Below are 21336 nucleotides of genomic sequence, written 5' to 3'. Positions count from 1 at the left end.
TTTTTTAAAAGTTGCCACAGATGGAAATGGAAACTGACTTAGAATCGATGCTGCATTATTTTAAAATAAATTTCTTGGCAGTTTGAAAGTTTTATACCATTTAAGACATGTTTCAGCTTCAAAGATCATCTAATATTAAAAAAGGAAAAATAAATTTTTGTTTCTGAGTTGTTTTTTCCCATGTGGCTGAATAACTCAGTAAAATAAAGTCTAACATTACCTTGGTGATAAAGTGGAAGGTGTACTACTTTTTATATTTCCAACTATTTTAGTTGATCTTTCCAGTACAACGCCGAAATTACTGTCAGCAAAGCCAAGGGAAGTTATACTGATTTAAAAATCTAAGTGTCAAAAATATAATAAAATACACATACACCATTACTTTACAGTGACTCAAATAATGGATTGTAGGTTATGTCCCAATACTTTTTATATACTTTGCTGCTCTAGCAATGCTCAAGATTTAGACATTAATTGAAGTATAAGTTAAATAAACATTCAAATCAGTGACTTAAAGACCTTTTAATATGAGACTGTTCTAAGACATGCCTTGCTATTTCCTCAACACATTTCACTTGGAAATAATTGGAAAACAAAAGCCCACATATTCAGCAGCAACAAATTAAAATATAAAAAAAAAATATGAAAAGAAGGTTTTAGAGAGAAATACTGGGATATACTGGCAAATATCTGCTTCTTTCTGTGAGTATCACCAGGATTTCACACTCAGAATAATACTGCATGTAAATTTCTATGCCCAAAGTAGGGTCGTTTTTTGTTTCGTTTTGTTGGAACACGCCCAACTAATTTAACATATCTAATATCTATGGTTTTGCTGATGATAAGGATAAGCTTCCAAGAAGTTTATCAGGGCGTTATTTCAGGAGCCGTGGTGATATCAGATCTGTTTATGATGGGTGGATTATGTGTAAACACATTCAAGTTTATTTCCTGGCTTAATCCAAATGTTTGTTTATAAACAAACACCCCCAGCCCCCCCCCACACACACACCTCAGGGCTTATTCTGATTGACCAGCCTCACAAAACTTAAATTATTTATTAAGTAACACTTTTATTCATACAAAACAAAACAAAAACAACAGAATATATAAAGAAAAGTCACTCTCATGCCTGGGAGTTTTACTATTGCTCAAAATTGCATTAGCTGAGGAAATGGCATGTGTACAATTTAAAAAAATAAAGCGAATTCGAGTGTTTCACACAACCACGCACTCCCTTTGTCCTGTTCTGGCTTCATATACTATGCAGTAAAACAAACTTAAAAAAAAAAAAAAAAAAACCCAAAACAAAACAGAATGACTAAAAGTGTCCTCCCCTATACCAGCGCTAAAAGCTACAAACATAAATAATAAAAGCACATTTGTTTGGCTTTTACATTACACAGCTTCAAGAGTCCATCCAGTGTCCACTTTTCCTTTTTTTTGATTCTGAATGTGAGAACAAACAAAACAAAACAAAAAACAACAACAATAACAATGACAACATCAATAACAGTAAAGAGAAATGAGAGCTTGCTGTGGAGAAAGGAGTGAAAAACATAGGGGACAAATACTCCTGTGTGTGTGTGTCTGTGTGTGTGTGTTTGGTCGCATCTCCCTCAGAGCTCCTTGAAAGCTTGCTCGCCCTTGTGGAAAAAAATCATGTAACATGTGTTAGGTCCTCCTGTGGGGGGTGCTGTGTGCTGCTGGGTGGGTATGGGTACTGGCGGTCCATTGCAGGCAAACCGAGGGGGGTCTTTATTCTTTAAAGTCTCTCTCCTCACTGCACGAAGGAACAGCTAGGTTGGGAAAGCCAGGTCCAAGATCATGGTCACCACCGTGTACCACAGACACAACACACTCTCTCTCCTTTGTACACACACTCCTGTTGCCTCTGTGCTCACAAAAATATGCACAGTCAGCCAGACCCAGCCACCCCTGATGTTTTTTTTTTTTTAGGTGGTTCGTTCCTCCCCGTCGGTCTCCTGCTTGGTCCTGCGCAGGTTGCTTTTCATCTTCACAAACTCGGGGGTGTTCTCCTGTTCCTCCTCAATTTTCTGTTGCTCCAGTTCAAGCTGCAGGAATAAAGACATTAAATTCACATTTACATTTACACGAAACTCAAGTTTTTCCAAAACACATACAGACAGCTTAGCAACTCAGATAAAGTTTTGAAAAAGCCATTGTACACGTTGGGATTTATGAGCGTGTAAATGACACAATGTCCATCAATCATTTACCTGCTCTAGTTTCTGTTGTCTTTTCATGAGCTCTATCTCCAAGTCACTCCTCTTCTTGTGGGCTTCTTGCTCCTCCTTCTGTTGCTTGAGAACTTGGTCCCTCTTTCTCTTTTCCAGAACCTTCTGGAGCTCAGGTTTGTTCTGAGGAGCCAGACCCCTGTGCAGAATCCATCAATGAAACAGCATGTCAGCTTCAATCAACACATGCTGATGTCACTGCAAAGCCTCATTCAGAAGGAGACTGGCATGCAAATTCATGCGTAATATATGACCTTATTCTGTTTTGACATGCAGATTAGTATTAGACTTTCGGATTAAACACGGCAATCGTGTTACAGGAAAGTTCTGATTCCCAGCAAATCGCAGATTGCTCTGCATCAAAAAGAATTGCATAAGATGATTTTTGCCAGCACAGGAAATGACTTTGAAAGAGTGGGCTGAAACCATGGGTGAGAACTTGGCTGTTTATTTCTTTCCCAGTTGCCTTTTTTTTGGTCTTTTAGTATCAAGAATGATTCCAGGGAAGCATACGGCACACACGGAAAATGTCTTAAGTCACTGCAAAACCAGTGGGACTGTTACACAACTCGGTGAAGACATCTCAGTAAAGTGAAAGCCTGAGGAGCAAAGATGCAAAATATTATGTAATCTGCTAAGCTCTTCCAAAATCATGACAAGAAAAAAAAAATGCACACACACAAAACAAAAACAAAAACATGTTGTTTGGGGTTGAGGGGGTAACAGCAAGTTTGGGACGTGGGGATATTTAAGAACAGATGGATTGAAGTCATCTATAAACAGACAAAAACTAATAAAGATCAAAGGATTAAGGGCAAATAAAGTGGCACAGTAGAAGGGGGAAAAAAATACTGTGCCTGGTCAAAAATCCAATCTCCATGCCCTTTACTGATTTAATTTTTTAAAACCTTTAATGCAGATTACCCAACACTCCAACTGATTTTTCTTTCACTATGACAGCCTGAATCTACACAGGCCACAGATGGTCTTCAAAGAAAACACAGCGTCCCTTACCTGGATACATTTTAGCAACAGCACTGCCTTAATTACATGCATTATTAAATCAAGACGATTACATAACTGAGCTCACCATGTTCCAAAAAGCAGTGGGAGTTAATTTACAACAAGGGTCTGTTTTATCAAGAGTCACTGCTTCAGTTAAATGCCCTGTTTTGCGTCAGTAAGGGTCTTAGAAAGCTCTTAGTGAGCTGAAGCAGGGCAGAAGGCCCAAGATGTGACTGGGTGGGCTGATTTTAAGTACCCTCACGCAGAAGGGGTGGACGCCAAGGTCGGCGACAGCAGTAAGACAGGCTACAGTACAAAGATGCTGACTTCATTCTTCTCTCACCGTGGGCAGTGTTTACATAATAACTGACCTATGCACACACCCCACCACCAAATGCATGCCCTCAGGCAGACTGAGAGGAATGTGTGTTCAAAATCCCACACATCACTACCTCCATCTGATCGAATGCCTGGCCAGTCATGGTGGCTGAATTTCTCAAATTCCTTTGTTTGTGTAGGAAGGTGCCATTACAGTTAAGGTAGCCAAGGCAGAGAAAGGCCCTCAGCTAGAGACAGTTTTGTAATCTCTGTTACATAACATATTTTTTTTCCTCTCCGTTACAAGCATCCATCCATGCATTCATCCAACCATCCCACTTTCATCACTGTGACTAATCCACTTTGCAGGCCAGCTTTCTATACCTCAGCACACGATAAAAGCACAATCATTAAAGTTTATTCCCCCTTAAAGCTGGTTGATGCTTGTCAAAATCCTCTGTCTAGACTATTAGAAGCAATATTTTGCAGCAGTTTGAGCCGAAAATTTTTATTTTCTATTTTTTTTAGAATTTAATTTCTCTTTGGCCCGTTTCCTCCTGATTCTTAAATGCCCTGCTTTAATCATTACACTCTGGTTTAAGACAGACCGGAGAACTGCTGCTGTGATGTAACAGCTGTCACCAGCATGCGTGTTTACAGAGCTATTTATAGTTCAGGCACAAAGCTGCTGGCACTGTATGGTGTGATAAAATACAAACATCGAGTTTGAAAGGGCAATCATGGGCCCCAGTATGTATGTGCATTTAAACATGCTAAGATATAAACGTATGCATACACTGATTGATGCTCAGAGACTTACAGACCCATAAAATCCTTTGTTTCATGTAATATCAGTAGCCACGACTGGATTTTCCTCCATGGCATATATCTCTGACTTTTACATAACCAATATTTGCCAAAGGTTTTATATATAATAGCTTCTATGAAATGTTTTATATCCCAAGCCTCACATTACACTGCTGCTGGGAACTAGATGGACCAGTGAAGTCAACCACACTGACAGCAGTGGCATACGGTAGCATCAGTGTCGTTGACATGGATACAAAAAGGAATTAGCAGAAAGTGGCAAAGTTACTGGATTCACTCATCCTCCATTAGTGAAGATAAAACTAAATTATCCTGAATGTGGAACCGTTCCTTCTTATCACAAGTTTGTGTTACACCCAGAAACAAACGGGGATGTTTTATTGTCGTTCTAGAAACTATTGGACTTCAGTGGCCTCTCACTATAAAGTATTATCTATCTTGATACTAGCAGTATTAAACATAAGGAAATCTTAAATATTGCTTTATGGCTATGACTATTAAAGGCATAGGGGTGCAGCTATCTTTGTTTAACACTTAACTGCCGTTATAAAATATAATCTTGCTGTTGGTATCAACAAAAGGGAGGTAAATAATCTCTCTGAAAAAATGTTTTGGATTTACCACATGTGGTCACCAAGTGACAGCTAGGAGTGAGATTCAAGGTATTTTTCTATCTGCTGACCTCTTCTGGTTCATGAGCAACTCTCTGTGCAAGTCCTGGTGATTACGGGAGCTTTTCACTGGGTTGATCAGTTTCTTGGGCTTGATGAGCTCATCACAGTCTTCGTCCATATAGTCCGGTTCCGCCATGACACTCCTCCCTGCTGACAGCGACAAACCAGGATCACAGGGATCTAAATCAACAGGGGGGGGGGGGGAAGAGAAAAAAAAAGAGAGACTGATTTAAACACAGTATGAGAAATCTCATACTTCTTGCAAATCAGGATATGAGCATCTGCCAGATACTCTGGCATGAGCTCAGGGTTTTTCACTGGTCTCTATAGTGATGAAGGGACTCAGCACTGGAATTACGTAAGTGTTCCACACTGAGTGAAGAGGAACATTTCATCCCCTTGATGGATGATATAAGAAACATATGCATATTAATGAAGGGACAGTAATGGGTACAGCCCTTAAAAGCCTAATATCTTTCTGACACACAGTGTCATGTAAATATTCCAGAAACTACTAAAGCACAGAATTAGCCCAGAGAATCAGCCTACAGCTGTCTGTGGGCTTGAAATAAAACCAAGTCACATCTGTGAACTCCTCCAGATGTGAACAGATGTTTGCTTTGGTCAACTTTACAGAAGGAGCAGAAACCATAAAGTAGAAATTTCTAGCAACAGTTGCGAATGGAGTGTTCACCTATTTTCATACACACAACCAGCATGTCAAAAACCCTCATTATGAACCATTATAAACTACGGTACAGAAATAGCAGGGGGTACTCAGGGTCAGCACGGTGTATATTTTTACTTAATTCTTCATTTAGCAGTGCTCTAGTTAAAGCTGTGATTTACTCCAAGTTTGATCAATATCTCTCACAAGTTGCAATGTATGCATGTAACACCATACCTTTTATAGCAGTTACTGTTATCGATCTACCTATCTGAACTCACGGCTCACGTGCTCCACTTCAAAGAATGACTAATCAGGAACTTCGGAACGATGCGCATAAAAATCCCAGGATCCAACCGCATGACAAACATACAACAAATGCACTGAGTGATACTTGTGTTTCTTTAAAACACCGACTCTGCAAGCTAAAATAAAAAGGACTCACTACTTCACTGTTGAGCTACTGTTTGAATTAAAGCAAAAGAATTACATAAATTGAAAATGAAATGATAAACTCACCCTGCAGATGAGGAAAGACGGGGTATCTGAACATTGTAGCCATCTCTGTTATTTTGATTTGGGATGTATTCTCCAAGAAAAGCTATTAAAACACGCTGTCCTCTTTCCCTCTCTGGCTCTCTTTTTTAATTGGTATCTCGTAAAGCCTCGTGCTGGAGTCGTGCTTTGTTCTGCACAGCTGTCTGCTACTGAGCTGGTTGGAGTTCAAAGTCTGTTTTACAGCTAAGCTCACACAAACCCTCCTTCCCTCGCTCGCTCGCCCCCTCTCTCTCACTCTCCCTCTCTCTCTGCCCCCTCCCTTACCTTCATTGTTCCATTCACTTTTAATACACACCTCTGGCAGTTTATGACTATGCACAATGTTTCACTTATCAAATTTCATGCTACCTTTATCTTTACTTTTTACCTTTATTAATACAATATGTATTTACGACCTCTGTTAGCTTTAAAACTGTAAAGTTATTAATTACTCGACTACTAAATGATTGTCTGAATATACCATCCAATAAAGTCGTGGTTTCCCGGTCTGACGAATGGCTCAAACTCATAATCAGGTGTTTCTTCAACTGATAAGGACTAAAGAATGCTGCTTTTGATCTTACAGCCAATCACAGTTACTTGTTCCAAAGACGCATCACACTGCATGTGCCAGACACAATGGCAAAACATGCATTCAAAAGCATTGACGCAATGAGTTACAGTCACCACTAGAGGTCGATATTTTTGCATCCCCAGGAGCTAAATGATGTCAGTTACATAACAAAGAAGCCTGGGATAAACACCTAGTGTGTGGCTGCACTGGGTGCAGAACAAAGAGAGAGAGAAATGATACAGAAACATCCTTGAAGAATATTATACGATATGCTGGTAATAGTACAGTTTTCCTGCCTGGTTGTCATGGTTGTAAACAATTCCTTCTAATCTCAGATGAGTAACCCTGTGTTTACCAACCCATGTAGCCATCACAAACCTATGCATATAACTAATTTAGAAAAGCAACATAAATAACACTGGTCACTAGTTTAGTTTACCACTACTTTCACAGACATCACTGACTCTAATATTGTGAGGAACCTGGCAGTCAAAGTGCATTTGTTTTTGGAACAGGAAATAGTGATAGTGATTGTAAATGTGAGAAGGGGAAGAACTGCGTGATGCTGTAATCAGGAGCTGCGTGAACCCGCACATGATGGGCACATCAAAGGGTGGCTTCTGTTAATGCTGAGTTGGACGGGTACAGGAACTTACAGACTGGCAGTGTTGTCACAGTGTCCGTTTAACACATCTGCTCCTGCTTCCTCTCTGCCCCCGGGGAGAGGGGAAGTAACATAAGGAGTTCAAAAGGGACCTACAACCTCAAGTTCGAGGACTGCTTAAAGTCAGCTTGATCACCGGTGGTTCTGCATGTTTATTTGCTCCTTCTGGCTTCTTTTTTTTTTAAAAAAAAGCTACATGTTACAGTTGCACACCTAAAATCTAAGATGGGTACAGACAAGTTAACATGTTGTCCCTTAAGATCCCTCTGACTGCAGCTGCTTTGCACATCGGTGGGGTTAAGAATGAAATAACATTGTCACTAACAGCCACTAAAATGTATGTAGTAGATTGCACGTGTTAATATGTGCACCTCCAACTCCACCACATCTCAAGATAACGATAATAATAACAACAACAACAACAACACACAGTTTTTAAAAAAAAAAAAAAAAAAGCACTTTCTGCTTTTTCAAGAATCCCATTAAATCCCTCTGTGTTTATTGGTTTTGGAGACACACCCTTACTACTGAGACAGGCGCACACACACACACACACACACACACACACACACACACAGATAATGAGTCTCCATTCCCCAAGATGTCCAGGAGAGAGCGTGCAGTACTAATATGATTCAAAATATCCGAGCATCCAGCAATAAAATGAGACAGAAAAAAAAAGTTGGTGAAAACAATGGGAACTAGAGAAGAAACAGAAAACTGGGTCAGAACAGAGTCTTGGAAAGGAGAAAAGCAAAAGCGGAAAAAGAAACTTCTTTCTCCCAGCTGTCCTCATGAGCTGTTCTTGTGTTGTAGGTAATCACACTTCTGGATTAAGTAACAGGGAATATCTGATTGATTAAGTGAGGAAAAATGCCAACAAAAAGATAAACAGTAGTGCACAAGGTTAAAACCACGAGGAGGCTTAAACACACACACACACACACACACACACACACACACACTTACTCACATCTTGCTGACACAAGTTCGTTCTTCTCACTGTATAAAAGCGATACTTGTTTTGCTTTTGTTGTCGTTTTATTTTATTTTTTTTAAAAAAGAGGAAGCAGTTCAATGTGTTTGCACTGTGTGAGAAAGTGTAGTCCACAGTGGCAGGCTGCATTAGAGCTGATAGAACGACTAGAGTGCCAGCATTGTGCCAAGGAATTGCATCATCATGGCCAGCTTTGCTATATGAGCTAACACGCACACAGACTTACATTCATTATATGGACTCATTTCTCAACAGCCTCTAAGTTGCCATGGCGATCAGCCACCACCCACAATTTAGTGACACAGCACTGTGATGCAGGACTTGTGAAGACGCTAGAACATTAAAATAATTTTAGCACTGAATTAAAGCCTTAAAAACAATGTTAATGTGGCTTAAATTGTTAGCTTTGGGAAAACAATGGGAAAAAATTGCATCATGTAAAAATGTGTTACTTACAACAAAAGCCATCAGACTCTTGAGTTGGGTTCAGAAATAGCTTCTTTCAGTTAATTTAGAGCCTGCATATTCACCCTTAGTCCTTACCTTACGCAAATATGTGCATCCATTAAAAGAATAAAAGCAAAACAGAGCACAGTAATGAGCATGGAAGGGGATGTTAAGCTGGCCGGGAAAACAATACTGTGGATACTCTAAGAAAAAAAAACACAAAAACAAAACAAAACAAAAAACAGACAAATGAAGGGGATTGTTAGTGATGTGAACATGATTAAGGAGCAAAGAAAAAGTAGATGACTATCAGCATGACTAACAAGATAGGGCATGCAAAGACACTGACAGCCATACTGAACGATGACATGGTTTAGCTTTTCATGAGTCACAAACGGCCCTCTTCCTGGTGCAGCTTTAGAGACAGAAAATGAAGGCAAGGAGAGCAGCTGGTGGCCTGCGTTGCCATCTGACCCCACCGTTCTCCTTCTAGGACACAGGCACAGACCATCCAGAGATCTGCACACCACAGGGTGGGGTTGGGCAATCAACTGTCATTGGTAGTGAACACATAGCTGACCACACCCACTACAGCATGTGTGAGCCAAGATCCCCCCCCCTTGCAATTTCCAGTACAAAGGTACACAGGGGTTAGGCTTAAGAAAAGCACTGATCTGAGATTTAGCATCCAGTTTTGATGTAGGCTTTGGCAGCTTATGTAAAAAAAAAAAAATAAAAAAAAAAAAATAATAAAATAAATAATTTTAGGAAGAGCCAAGCCTGTGTATTGTTTGACTTTGTGTTTCTTGGTTAAATACGATAAAGAATCTGAATATTAATTGCTATTCAGGCCATATATTCATATATACTGACATATGTTGATTGTAGATTCATATGAGCTAAAGAAAAAAAACAACAACACATTAACATTTAATAAGATGCATATGATTGTGGCCATAAAAAAAAAATTAACATTTAATCTTATACATCTTGCTTCCTTGTCCCATATAGTCTGCTTTTACTTTGGACAAATCCTCTATATTCCACTCACAGATGGGAGGTCCACCCCTCAGGGGAAATTACGTCATCAATACCCCTGAAGCAACCCCCACACCCCATTCTGTCCCTCTTACACACACAGACACACACACACAGACTCTCTCGCCTTGCTGTGTGTCACAAGCTGTACAGATCCGGATGTGAATCTCCTAGCCTCTCTGTTAATGAAGCGGCCATTCAGCCATAAATAGGGGAGGCCCTAATTAAAACGCAGAGATAGATGGGCTTTTAACGGACAGCTGAGGGAGGATGGGGGTGGGATAGCATGGCCCTGTGTGTGAGTGTGAAGAGAAAGTGACTGAAAAAGTGAATCACAGAGTTGACGGTCTACCAGTGACCATGAGATAATTTCCCGTATGGGCTCCCTGTACAGACGTGATAATTCACAGCCTTACCACATGACAACGAATAAGTCATTGTGGCAAGCGTGCTTACTCTCCTGTACCTACAAACACGTTCAAGCTGTCATCTTGAAACACATACCACATACCCACATTTATTTTTTGTGTGTTTTTTTTTTGTGTATTTGCATTTGTAGGTAAAATCATTTGAGTTCAAATGACTATCTAGGTAGTGCTCATCATATTGCAAAGGAGCCAGTAAGATAAGAAGAAAAGATGGCCACTGGCATGATTTTGTCTGAGCTCAATGCAAATACCACTCTTGCCACCCGCATCAAGAGTTTCAGCTTAGACCAACGACTCTGGGTATGTCAGAAAGGGTGCCACACAATTGCTACCGAGAGAGCAGAGTGGTGAAGACACGGCAACTTTGGAGCGATTATATATTTAGCCAAGTACGACAAAGAAGAAACATACAGTGAGATTGAAAAGGGCTCCTCAAATGTATTCCGAGTTTGGGGGTTGAGATCTGTTTTGTGTTTTCTGCCTTGGGGTGGGGGTCTATAGCAGGGGAATTTAGGGGCCTCATCATGTACTGACCTCCAAAAGCACCCGGACTGCTCCCACAGTACAATGATGTCACTTGGGAGATGCAGGGGTATGGGAATTTACAATCTGGGTTTAGGGTTCATAAACCACAGATGTGCAAACATGGAGAAAACACCCACACAAGGAAAGGATAATGTGCATCATGTGACAAAGGCATGAGCTGTGCTATGCAGTATGTGTCTGTGCACGTCGGGTGCTTGAAAAACACTGGAGGCATCAAGTCAGTACCAGGCTGTTACAATGACAACAAAAATCACCAATACGCCTCCCAGCCAAAGGGTTCAATCAGGGCATTTGAGTTACTGTTACTCTCTTTGGCAACTTGATACTTACTGTAAATACATTATTTTTGTTTGGCTTCTACTCCAGTTTACAAAATATCGATAGCTTCTTTGTATTGGTCTGATAAATCTTCCACTTGATACAACAGCTTATATGGGCTTACTGCAAACAAACTAGAGTTAGAAAGCATATTTATGCTCCATATACAATAATCTACAACAGAGCCACAAATATTTTGGTTTTATCTCAACAAAAAAATAAATAAATAAATAAGCGCCTTAGCAGATACTGTATCCTTTAAAATTTTTTAAGAGCTTTGCATGTTTAAAATTAAACCTTATTATCTTATCTTATCTTATACTGCTCTAAGGGCTTACAACTGGGCCTTGGTGCTGCTCCCTAGTTAATCCACTGTTGTAAATACAGCCTTTGGGCAGCTCCCTCTCTACACAGTTCTTTCTGGGAGCAAGAACAATGTGTCTGAAATGACCACAATAAAAGCGAATAATGGCCCCTCTCTGTGACTTAATACAGATTTAAGAGTAGCAGTCTGAAGCCCGAGCTTTTGGCTTGTAAGGATCATTTGCAAACAGGACATCGTTATCTGAAAAAAAAAAAAAAATGGCCATGTTGAAGAAAAAAAACAAAACAAACCCCATCAACTATTGCATCAGTACACATGAGGTCGAAAATTGGGAAAGGCATAATAGGTTAATTTATTATATATATATTAACAAATATATCTCTCAATATATGTCAGCTTGTCAAACCCTCTCATTATAACTACAATATTGGAAAATATTTCTTCAGAAATCAGGCTTTAATACCGACTCTAAATGAGGAACTAAACTGTTCTTTCCCACCAATGCATTTGTTTTATATCAGACAATTTCAACTATCGGAACAGAACAAAGTAGAGGAACATGCATAATTTTACTTCTCCTGTCTGGTTCTAGTTCTCAATTAAAACAAACAAACAAACAAAACTGGCATACCCAGCGCACACTTTGGCAATAACTGTATGTGCAATTGTTAATGTAGTTTTGTGGCTGTGTTGTAAGCTGCACTTGAAAATGGTTGTCTCTTGTGGCTGTAATTCTTTTATCTGTCTGTGTTATCTTCCACTCCTTTTTGTGTCTCAGCTGCAATTTGTCTTGCCTGATGATAACACAAGCTCCATCTCTTAAGAGTATCCTGATCTTTCAAATGTCTTGACATGATCAGATGAAGCAGATACTGGTAAAATATTATGTATTAGTTGTTAAGATGTTACTTAAAAATGTAATTATGCTTAGCTATGACCTTTCTCTCGTTGAACTGAAACATGCCGAGTTAGACAGTTTCTGTTAAGCACAGAACTGAAATTGTTCCATGCTGTGGCTCCTGTTGCTGCACGGTTTGAGCCCCCGGGGTGAGGCAGATTACAGGATGAATGGGATGGATTGAAAAGGCACAGACACCACTTTGAGTCACGCTGTGGGAATGTGATGAAACTGCACACTGATTATCGCCTTGGACGCACAACAGCAAATACATGTATGGACACAGAGACCTAAATATATTCAAACACTGACATATTTGAGTGAGAAACATTTGGGTGTTTTTCCTCCTTCAAAAGGTTAAAATGAAACTGCTGACAACCGCATTCAGGGCATATTTCAGGAAGGGATACAATTTGAGGTCACACCTGTTAGTCAAATACAAAAGGCTCGCCTATATGCTCACAACTGGCACTGACACATGTTCTTGTATGTATATGTACAGACCTGATGGGAACAGGTGGAGAGATGAAGATCACAACACATGCATAAGATCCAGACTTATATACCACAGGCACAGCTGAGATATACGCACATTTCATGTAGGTCCTCCTTACTGAGACATAAGAAAGATCCACACACACACTTTAAAATACATTTCCAATGTCTGTCTCAATAGTGGTGTGAAAGACATGCAGGAAAATAAAAAATATATAATTGTTTTGTCTGGCTAAGAAATAAGAAGTCTTTGTTATGGCTCTGTTGTCTGTTCCTGCTCCAGATTCAAAGCTTTGTGCTTTACTGCTGTTTTCCTCATATGGAGCAGGCACGCCCATCCTCATCGACTACTGGCGGAGCCCATCTGGGATCTCACATCTGATTGGCTGGAGGGCACACCAGGGAGTATTTGGGAGGTTCTCCTTTGTTTACATGCCAGTAAAGAAACCCCCCAAAACAACTGTTACCTTGAGCGACCAGACAATCTTTAGTTAGCCAGACAGACAGACAGGGGTGCAAGCTGACTGTGCGGGCACACGCATATAGAAACAATAAGGGTCCCAGGTATCCAAAAAAACAGGCTAAATGAGGAGCTTTGTTCTCTCTGATTCAATTAAGTGTGCTCGTCATGACAGAAAATGTACCTGTCCTAAGTAAAATGTATCTGTATAAATCTATTTATACAGGCCTGTATAAATAGATTTATACATGCATATTTTACAGACAGAAGTCTTGATCTTGTGCTTTTGCCTGATGAAACTTCCAAAATCAAGTATACGCACCTTGAAATCGCAGTCATTTTCAAGTATTAGTAGAATGGGGATCTCTTCTACTGTGGAAGTGTAGCTATGTTCCTGTTTGTGTTAAAGAAAGGACCATATATCTTGATATGGGCTTACAATGAGCTTAATCCAATACATTGAGCTCAGACTCCCAATCGCGATATAGCCGCAAGGAGGAAAGCATTTAGAGTCAGCGTGCATGCCATCCATTCTCCAATGCTATGCAAAGTGGTCAGCACAGTAATGGTGCTTTATTGTGATTGAAGCTCTGGCGTAACAGCAGGAAAATCAATGGGATTCTTTGAGAGGCAGAATCGCTGTAGGTGTGTGCACTTGTCTCTGCTTCAGGCTTTCCTTTCCATGCACCTTAATCTGTCTTTCATGAGTAAATCAGTCTTGAGCATGCTTAAACAAGTCTCTCCATGTCTGAGTTGCCACAGCCCCCCCCCCCCCCCACAGATGTGCATGCCACACAAGTGCTATATCAAGATACTCGGCACCTGAACCGTGACACAGCCAACTGTAAAACCGCTGCAACAAAACTGCAGCCGAGTGAAAGATCCTTCGTCGATCCTGCTTTTGGATTGCATCACTTGTGTTTATGTTGCATCATAATATTTAATTCAGCCTTTACGGGCGCAAACTGTTTTTGAAAAACTGTAGAGCCAGATTAAAATGCTAAGCAGCTCTCTAAAACAGTTGTAGAAAACATATTTTAAGAAAGCAGGCTTAAGGAGTCCTTTAATGCAAACCAAACATTTTGGTATTTTATATAATGACACTGAACTAACTTTATTATTAAACCTTGAGGAGTACACTAGAATAAGTACAACTATTTTGGCTTTAAGCCTGGAAACTATTTAGCAAATGCTTAATGTCATTTAATCATTGCAGTTAGTAGATGATGGCTGATTGAATACACTGTCCTTACACTTGCTGATATTCTTTAATACCTGCTTAGGAAAGGACAAAACCAAAAGACCCAAACAAATTACTCTAGCAAACATCTTGAAAAACAAAGTATTCCTATGACATAAGCATCAAAACAGGAGCACTGTGGCACATTTGAAAAGCTTTAAATAATATTACATACGTTAAAAGTGGCACTGGACAGAGTGAGGTGGTGTTTGGTAAAAATGCTTGAAGACTTTACTAGAGATCCTCTGAAATCTTTCTTAGTTTACAGGCTAATTACAGGGTTAAATGCTTAAAAACATTTGGTACAAGGTAGTCTTCACCAACAAGGCCTGAGCTTGAGCTTTCCTGACTCAAACACCTTTATTTTCCTGAGGTCGGTTTGACTCCTTGACATGGTCTCTAACTCTGTAATGATATATCTGAGAAATGCACCAAACCACTAATGGACACTTGCTATTATAGAATGGAAACTCAGATATTTCATTCACATATTTAAATTCCTTTGAGTGCAATGATAATGAAGCAGGCAGCTTTTCAGTTATAACACCCACCACACACACGCACACATACACAGTGACGGCATCAGCTCTTACGGGAAGACAGCAAAGACAGACCTAGTAAGAGAAACAGGAGAGAGAGAGAGAAGAAGGAAGGAGGGGGTTCAAAGATCAGAAAACAGATGTAAATCGTTTCGCAAACTCTCCTCCAAATGACTAACACATGTGCAAAACTTTCCCCTCCCTTTAGCACAAACACCCACTACCACACTCTTAGAAGCCATTCACCTAAACGGCGACAAACTCACTCAAACCACCTGCTTTTATCGCCTCTCTTCTCACTAAAACATCAGATCGCCAGAGTTAAACTACCTCACCTTAGGTCTACTTTGCACTATTTACCAAGCTGCTAGTTTGCCTCCACCCAGCAATCACACATACATGCGCACACACAGACACTCAACCCTCTAGCTCCAGCTGGGGTTTGCCCTGTTTGCTTACTGTTGTTAAAATTTAACAGAAACATAATTCACTATCAAAAAGAAATGCCTCAAGTTTTAGACTTGCAGACCTGTTGCCACTTTAAAAATAGACACTCTCACACTCACATGACAGTTGTTCTGCCTGATGACAGCACAGGCCAGTTTGTCAGTTCTGAATGAAGCCATGTGCTTAGACCTAACCACTCCTGTCCCATTCCACTCAGAGTCTGACTCACTGATTCAGTCACCCATAAAATGTGGTCTCTTCGCATGTCATTTTTCTCTCCGATTGATCTCCTTTCAACAGTAAATACTGAAGTGCTATGTACAGGTTATGGTAGCTGATAAGAAAAATGGAACAACGAGAAAAAAAACAAACAAACGTCTGGTGGTACAAACTGTAAACACAAAATACATGGTTTTGGGGTAAAGGATTATGAACTGGCTTAAAAGCAGGAGTACCATATGCAGCCTTTGCATTGGTTGCATTTTAAGCCCTCACAGGTTCACACAGATACAGAAGGGGAACTATAATAAAGGCTTTTCCCCTCTGCTGTTTCCTCAAAGTATCAAGTGCCACAAACGCTACCTGCTCTAAGAAAACCAAACTGTTGTCTGTGCGTGTGGAAACAACAACCTCAACGTGTTTGTTCCTCACTGTCCCGTCGGCTACAGTCATGCGCCGCAACAAAAGGAGACAATGAAACAAGAGTTTGTATTTCTGCAATCTCATCCTCTCTCTTCTCCGGCTTGCTCGTTTGCCCTTAGACACTTTCTAGTTTCGAAACCCCAAACCGGTCGCTTAGCTATACCCGCGCCGCTTTTTTTGTTAGTGCACTTGTGAAGCAAGCTCACGAGAAAAACAGCACGAGCTCCAGCCACGCACGCACGCGCGCGCATACACACACACCTACCTCAAAGTCGAAGCCGACGCGACTTGTCCAACTCGGGTTGTTTAATATTTAAAGTGACAAAGTGGTTTGAGCCACATCGGTGCGTCTCCGGGTCACTTCTTGGGGTTGAGGTGTGTCTCCCTGTGGAATCTGTTAGCTCCGGCTCCACATACACTCAGTCAGGACCCATAGAAAATGTAAATTTAAACGGGGTGGGAGGGATGGAGTTACGTCACACAGGGGCTCCTCCTCCTCCTCTTTCTTCATCTGCTCCGGAGAGAAGATGAGTGGGGACTCCTCGAGCTCAGGGCGGGGCGTGCACGAATTGAACGTTACCAGGTTTCTTACTGAAAACTGGGCTATAGGTGACATGTTTATCTAAAGCCAGTGGCCTTGTAAAAATTATGTAACGCGTGGAGGGACCAGGCATCAACAACTAAATCTTCATAAATCGTGTGACACACAACATGTATGTATGTAAACAGAAATTTCCCAGCCTCGTAAAAGCATAAATTGAACTGTAATTTGTTTTAGGGAAGTTCTGATATGCAATCTTTTTTATTCCTTTTGTGCATTCTCTTTATCTTTTGCAATAACTGCTTCCTGTTATTACAGCTGCTAATCACTCTGGCGATCACCCATGTATTGCTTGATAGCACACTTGTTTTTTGTTTTTAAGGACAAGTTTTCATATGTATTGACTTTCATATGAGCTAACTGAGATCTTGGACATTATCTCAATATGTAAGAACAAAAATGCTGTGTTACCACACCTGATCATCCACATAATATATCTGGTATTCTATAACAGACTTATTGTGTATTAAGCAGGCCCAATTACATGTGTAACTGTAAAAATCTGTTTGTTTCTGTACTTTAAAGTTGCAACAATTTTCACTTTGAGTGGAAAAGGGCCCAAAGCTTTTCTTAAAAACGTCCTTATGACCTTTACGACACACCGTTCTGTGGCAGAGCTTCTCTTTGATTGCAACACATCAGCCTGCTGCCTGTTATTTTTTTCTGCAGAATGAGTATGCTGAGCATTATTTGTGATAAAGAGTAATCTGCTTACTGATAAAGGGCCTGTGGATCTTCTTATCCCCCCACCCTTGTCCTTCTGTTAAATCGGCTCACTGAAACCCCTAGTTTCATGGTGATCTGTCCCTTTACATTGCCTTGCTTATTTCAGGGGAAAACCCTATGTTTTTCTTGGCTACCTCTCATTGTGTTGGATGTCCATTTCATAAAGCTCTAAATTCTTGTACAACTACCAGACCAGGCTTACTGGAAATCACACAGACACACACACAAAAAAGCGCAAAATGGCCCAAGGGTCTGGTTTGAAATCTAAACACGTGGGAGGAGGGGGGTCCAGAGAAGCAAAACATTCCTACAAAGCTTGTCATAACCTAAGACAGAGGTGACTAAGAGTTTTCTGCTGAACAATGGGGTGAATCACGAGAAGGGTCGTCACTGGCAGAAAGGACACTCCCTCCAGAGACCACCACACTTAAAGCAGAAAGCATGCAGGAAGCAGATGTGCGTAAGTGTGTGACTGCGGTTGCATGTAAGAGAATAAAATCTCTATGAAAAATCAAAAGTCGGAGCAAGGACTGTCAAAGAGTTTTATAAGCCAACCTCAGCATGCTGTTTCAGATGTATTCCTCCTGCTTAAAGTGACAGTTTTGACATTCTGGAAAATATTCATTATCTTGTGCATAGAAGAGAGAAAACTCTACACATGAGACTGTGGTGGATGTTTTTGGAAACTATCATACTATGATAGGTCTAGTGTAGTTAAGACTTTGATCTTTCGATTCTAACAAACCTCTCTTAAAGGAAAAGTACAAAATTTCTCAAAATGTTCACCCATACTCACTTAAAACTTAACTTAAAACTTAACTGAGCCTTAATTTCAAGAATATAGCCAACATGAAATAATCTATGGTTTATATAAATAAAAGAACAAGCAAATTTTAACTTTGAGGTTTAGTCTTTGCCCCAAGGGAGGAAGAAGGTACTTCCTCATTGCTAAGGTGACAAACCAAACTACTTTGTCACCATCGGAAAACTAGATCAGAAAAGATATCACATCTGTCACCAGATCCGTTTTTGGTGGCTATAGATTGGTTTCAGCAAAGGTTTGGAGAAGTTTTTTTTTAACTTCCAAACCACATTGTGATAAACAGATTTAGTGTAGCAGTTACTGATGGGATAAACCCAAATAGTGGTTTGAATATGTAAAAAAAATCCCCCTTTTCTATTTAATAAAGGACATACATTTCCATCATAACCACTTTTACTGTTAACCAGAAGCTTTCTGTGATGTCAGGACTGTCGTTATCAGATGCACATTGACAGATTTGTGTGGACACATTTGAGCATATAGACACAATCCATAATGTTGCATGTGACTAGCTAATGTGGACAGTTTTGGACACTGAAGGTCAAGCTGTAGGTTTTTCCTGGAAAAGATAATCCTTACTCTTCCTCTCTCACAATTTCACACCGCTCCTATCTGAAGTATAACATCCAGGAGAGATGTTTCTGTTTATGTTCCAGGTTTTCACATGGTGCTTGTTTATCCTCGTGTCTATGTAGATTTGCAGAGATTTGCGAGGCCCCTTGTTTTTTTCTTTTTCAGGCCTCTGAGGGCCTCCACTTTAAACAGGATATAGCAGTTATCTGAAAACCATGGTGACAGAGAAGCCTTCCTGAAAGTGTGGGCAGGTCTTAAAAACCGATCTCTTTTATGTTTAATTTTTGTGCGTGTTTGTTGCTCCGTGGACCTAGTGATGAAAATGTGCAAAGAGCAAAAGAGGGTGAAGTCATACTGAATCTTGCACCAGTATAGGAAAGGAGTTGATGTAAATAATTGCGTAATTGCAGTGTACATAAACTCCACCCCCTACATGTTTGACCTACTTCTGAGTGACTGGTGGTTCATACCAGCAGCACACCCACCATATGCTGAGGCAGTGTCTGTTCAAGAGAACTTGGTCAACTTAGCAAAACACCATTTTTTTTCTCTGTTGTACTCACACCAACAGACAAACTGCATTCTTTCCACAGTTTTATCCCTCATGTCTGACACGACTACAATTTAGGGCACATAACCTCAGTGCACTGCTGGAGAAAACCACAAATAAGACTCTGTTCTTAAGTGATATTCCACTTTCATGATTTGTGTTTTGGAAGAATTTTCCAATTAGTTTGCTATTTTCAGTTGTTTGGGGGTTTTTTGTTCCCCAATTTGTGTGCATTAAAAAGAGGATGTGTTCGGAATATTTTTGAATTTTTTTTTTTAAATAAAATTTGGGCGACATGCCCACCGTCAGCCTGTCTGCCTGTGAGATGTTTTCTCCAGTTGTTTGGGTAACGTAATGCATTCAGCTTTTGCTGCCTTTCCTTCTTTTCCCTGTGAGTGTTCAGCCAAAGTTCAGCTAATTCAATCACTGATGGATGACTCACGCCAGTGTCCCTTTGTGCACAGACACACAAGGGCCAAGCGTACGCATACACATGCACCACGGTGCTTGCCTGGATGAGGTGTGTGAGGTCAGTGCTGCGTCAGCCTCTTGGTACGCTTGTGAAATAATCGGTTCTCACACAGCTTCACGAGCCAGCTGATGTGCCGTGATGCTGTTATATATATTTCCTGTTTCATGTTGTCTGTCTGGAAACCAACCCAGTTCTTTCACTCTCTCAAATGGAGAAATGAAGTCAAAATTGATAGCAGTGATCTAATTTTGACAAAGTAGGATATTTTTTGTAACCTTTTTGTGGTCCATTACCTAAGACTAATTATCAATTTTTTCTTAATTATTTATTACAATTATTTTGGCTCTTTATTATCACACTAGATCATCACACGATCATTTGAGTGGCTAAGATGGCACATTCATCACATTCAAAGAAAAAACAAGTGTAACTCAAGCGTAACAAGTGAGCAAATTAGAGACTACATGTCATTTCCCTGATGTCTGCCTGTGTGTCAGTGTTTGCATGCATTTGAATGTGATGCAAGGGAGCTCACGCAAAGATCCAGATACAGTTATTTAACTGCGGCCCTTGGATGTTGTCACAGAGGCCATTATTAATGGCCCAGCCAGCCAGATTTATTGAGCTTTAGTGTAGAGTTTTCCTCTTTAGCTTAATGACTGCCAAAAGGAATGAGAGCAGATGGCTTCCTTACAGTAAGAGCAATATAGCCACAGGGTTGGACAAAAGTACCCACTAATTATAATGTCTATTTTATCACACAGACCATACACACTACATTTATGTCTTTGGGATATAAATCTCACCCACATATACAGTATAAACATGTGCTAACTGATAGGAAATTTAACAACTTCCATGATTTTACATATACAATTTCAACACACTCTACAAACAAGCACAAATATTCTTTCACAGCACTGACAGAACAGTTCATGTAGATCACTGAAAGGCCTCAATAACGTACAAATCATACAGGTGCAGAAACAAGACTGACAAAGTTCAACTCAAGGGTGGGAGCTAAGCAAGTCTGAGTGAGAGAATTTTTGTGCTTCCCATGTGTCCGTGCACTCATCTGTCTGTGTTTGTGTGAAAAAGCTGAATAAGCAGAATTTACAACATAGAGAGCAAGGCCCTTCCAACAACACACACACACACACACACACACACACACACACACACACACACACACACACACACACACACACACACACACACACACACACAAAGAGTGCAGGAAATCAAG

General features: G+C 40.2%; 1 protein-coding gene across 2 annotated transcripts; it reads right to left on the bottom strand.

Annotated features, from left to right (window-relative positions):
- Positions 1-1044: 1044 nt before the first annotated feature.
- On the bottom strand, positions 1045-16786 carry fam107b (family with sequence similarity 107 member B). 2 transcript variants are annotated; one of them, XM_004553286.6, is made up of 4 exons: positions 16611-16786; positions 5092-5263; positions 2241-2397; positions 1045-2075 (listed from the first exon to the last, which is right to left on the bottom strand). In XM_004553286.6, the coding sequence occupies exons 2-4, from the start codon at positions 5217-5219 to the stop codon at positions 1956-1958; spliced, it is 405 nt and encodes a 134-aa protein (XP_004553343.1). In that variant the 5' UTR covers positions 5220-5263; positions 16611-16786; the 3' UTR covers positions 1045-1955. The 2 variants fall into 2 exon arrangements, with proteins under 2 accessions (XP_004553343.1, XP_004553342.1); XM_004553285.6 differs by lacking the exon at positions 16611-16786 and adding an exon at positions 6270-6474.
- Between the last annotated feature and the right edge of the window lie 4550 nt (positions 16787-21336).

This window comes from Maylandia zebra, linkage group LG7, assembly GCF_041146795.1.
Source record: "Maylandia zebra isolate NMK-2024a linkage group LG7, Mzebra_GT3a, whole genome shotgun sequence".
Classification (NCBI taxonomy): Eukaryota; Metazoa; Chordata; class Actinopteri; order Cichliformes; family Cichlidae; genus Maylandia; species Maylandia zebra.
This window is presented reverse-complemented; position numbering and strand designations above follow the sequence as displayed.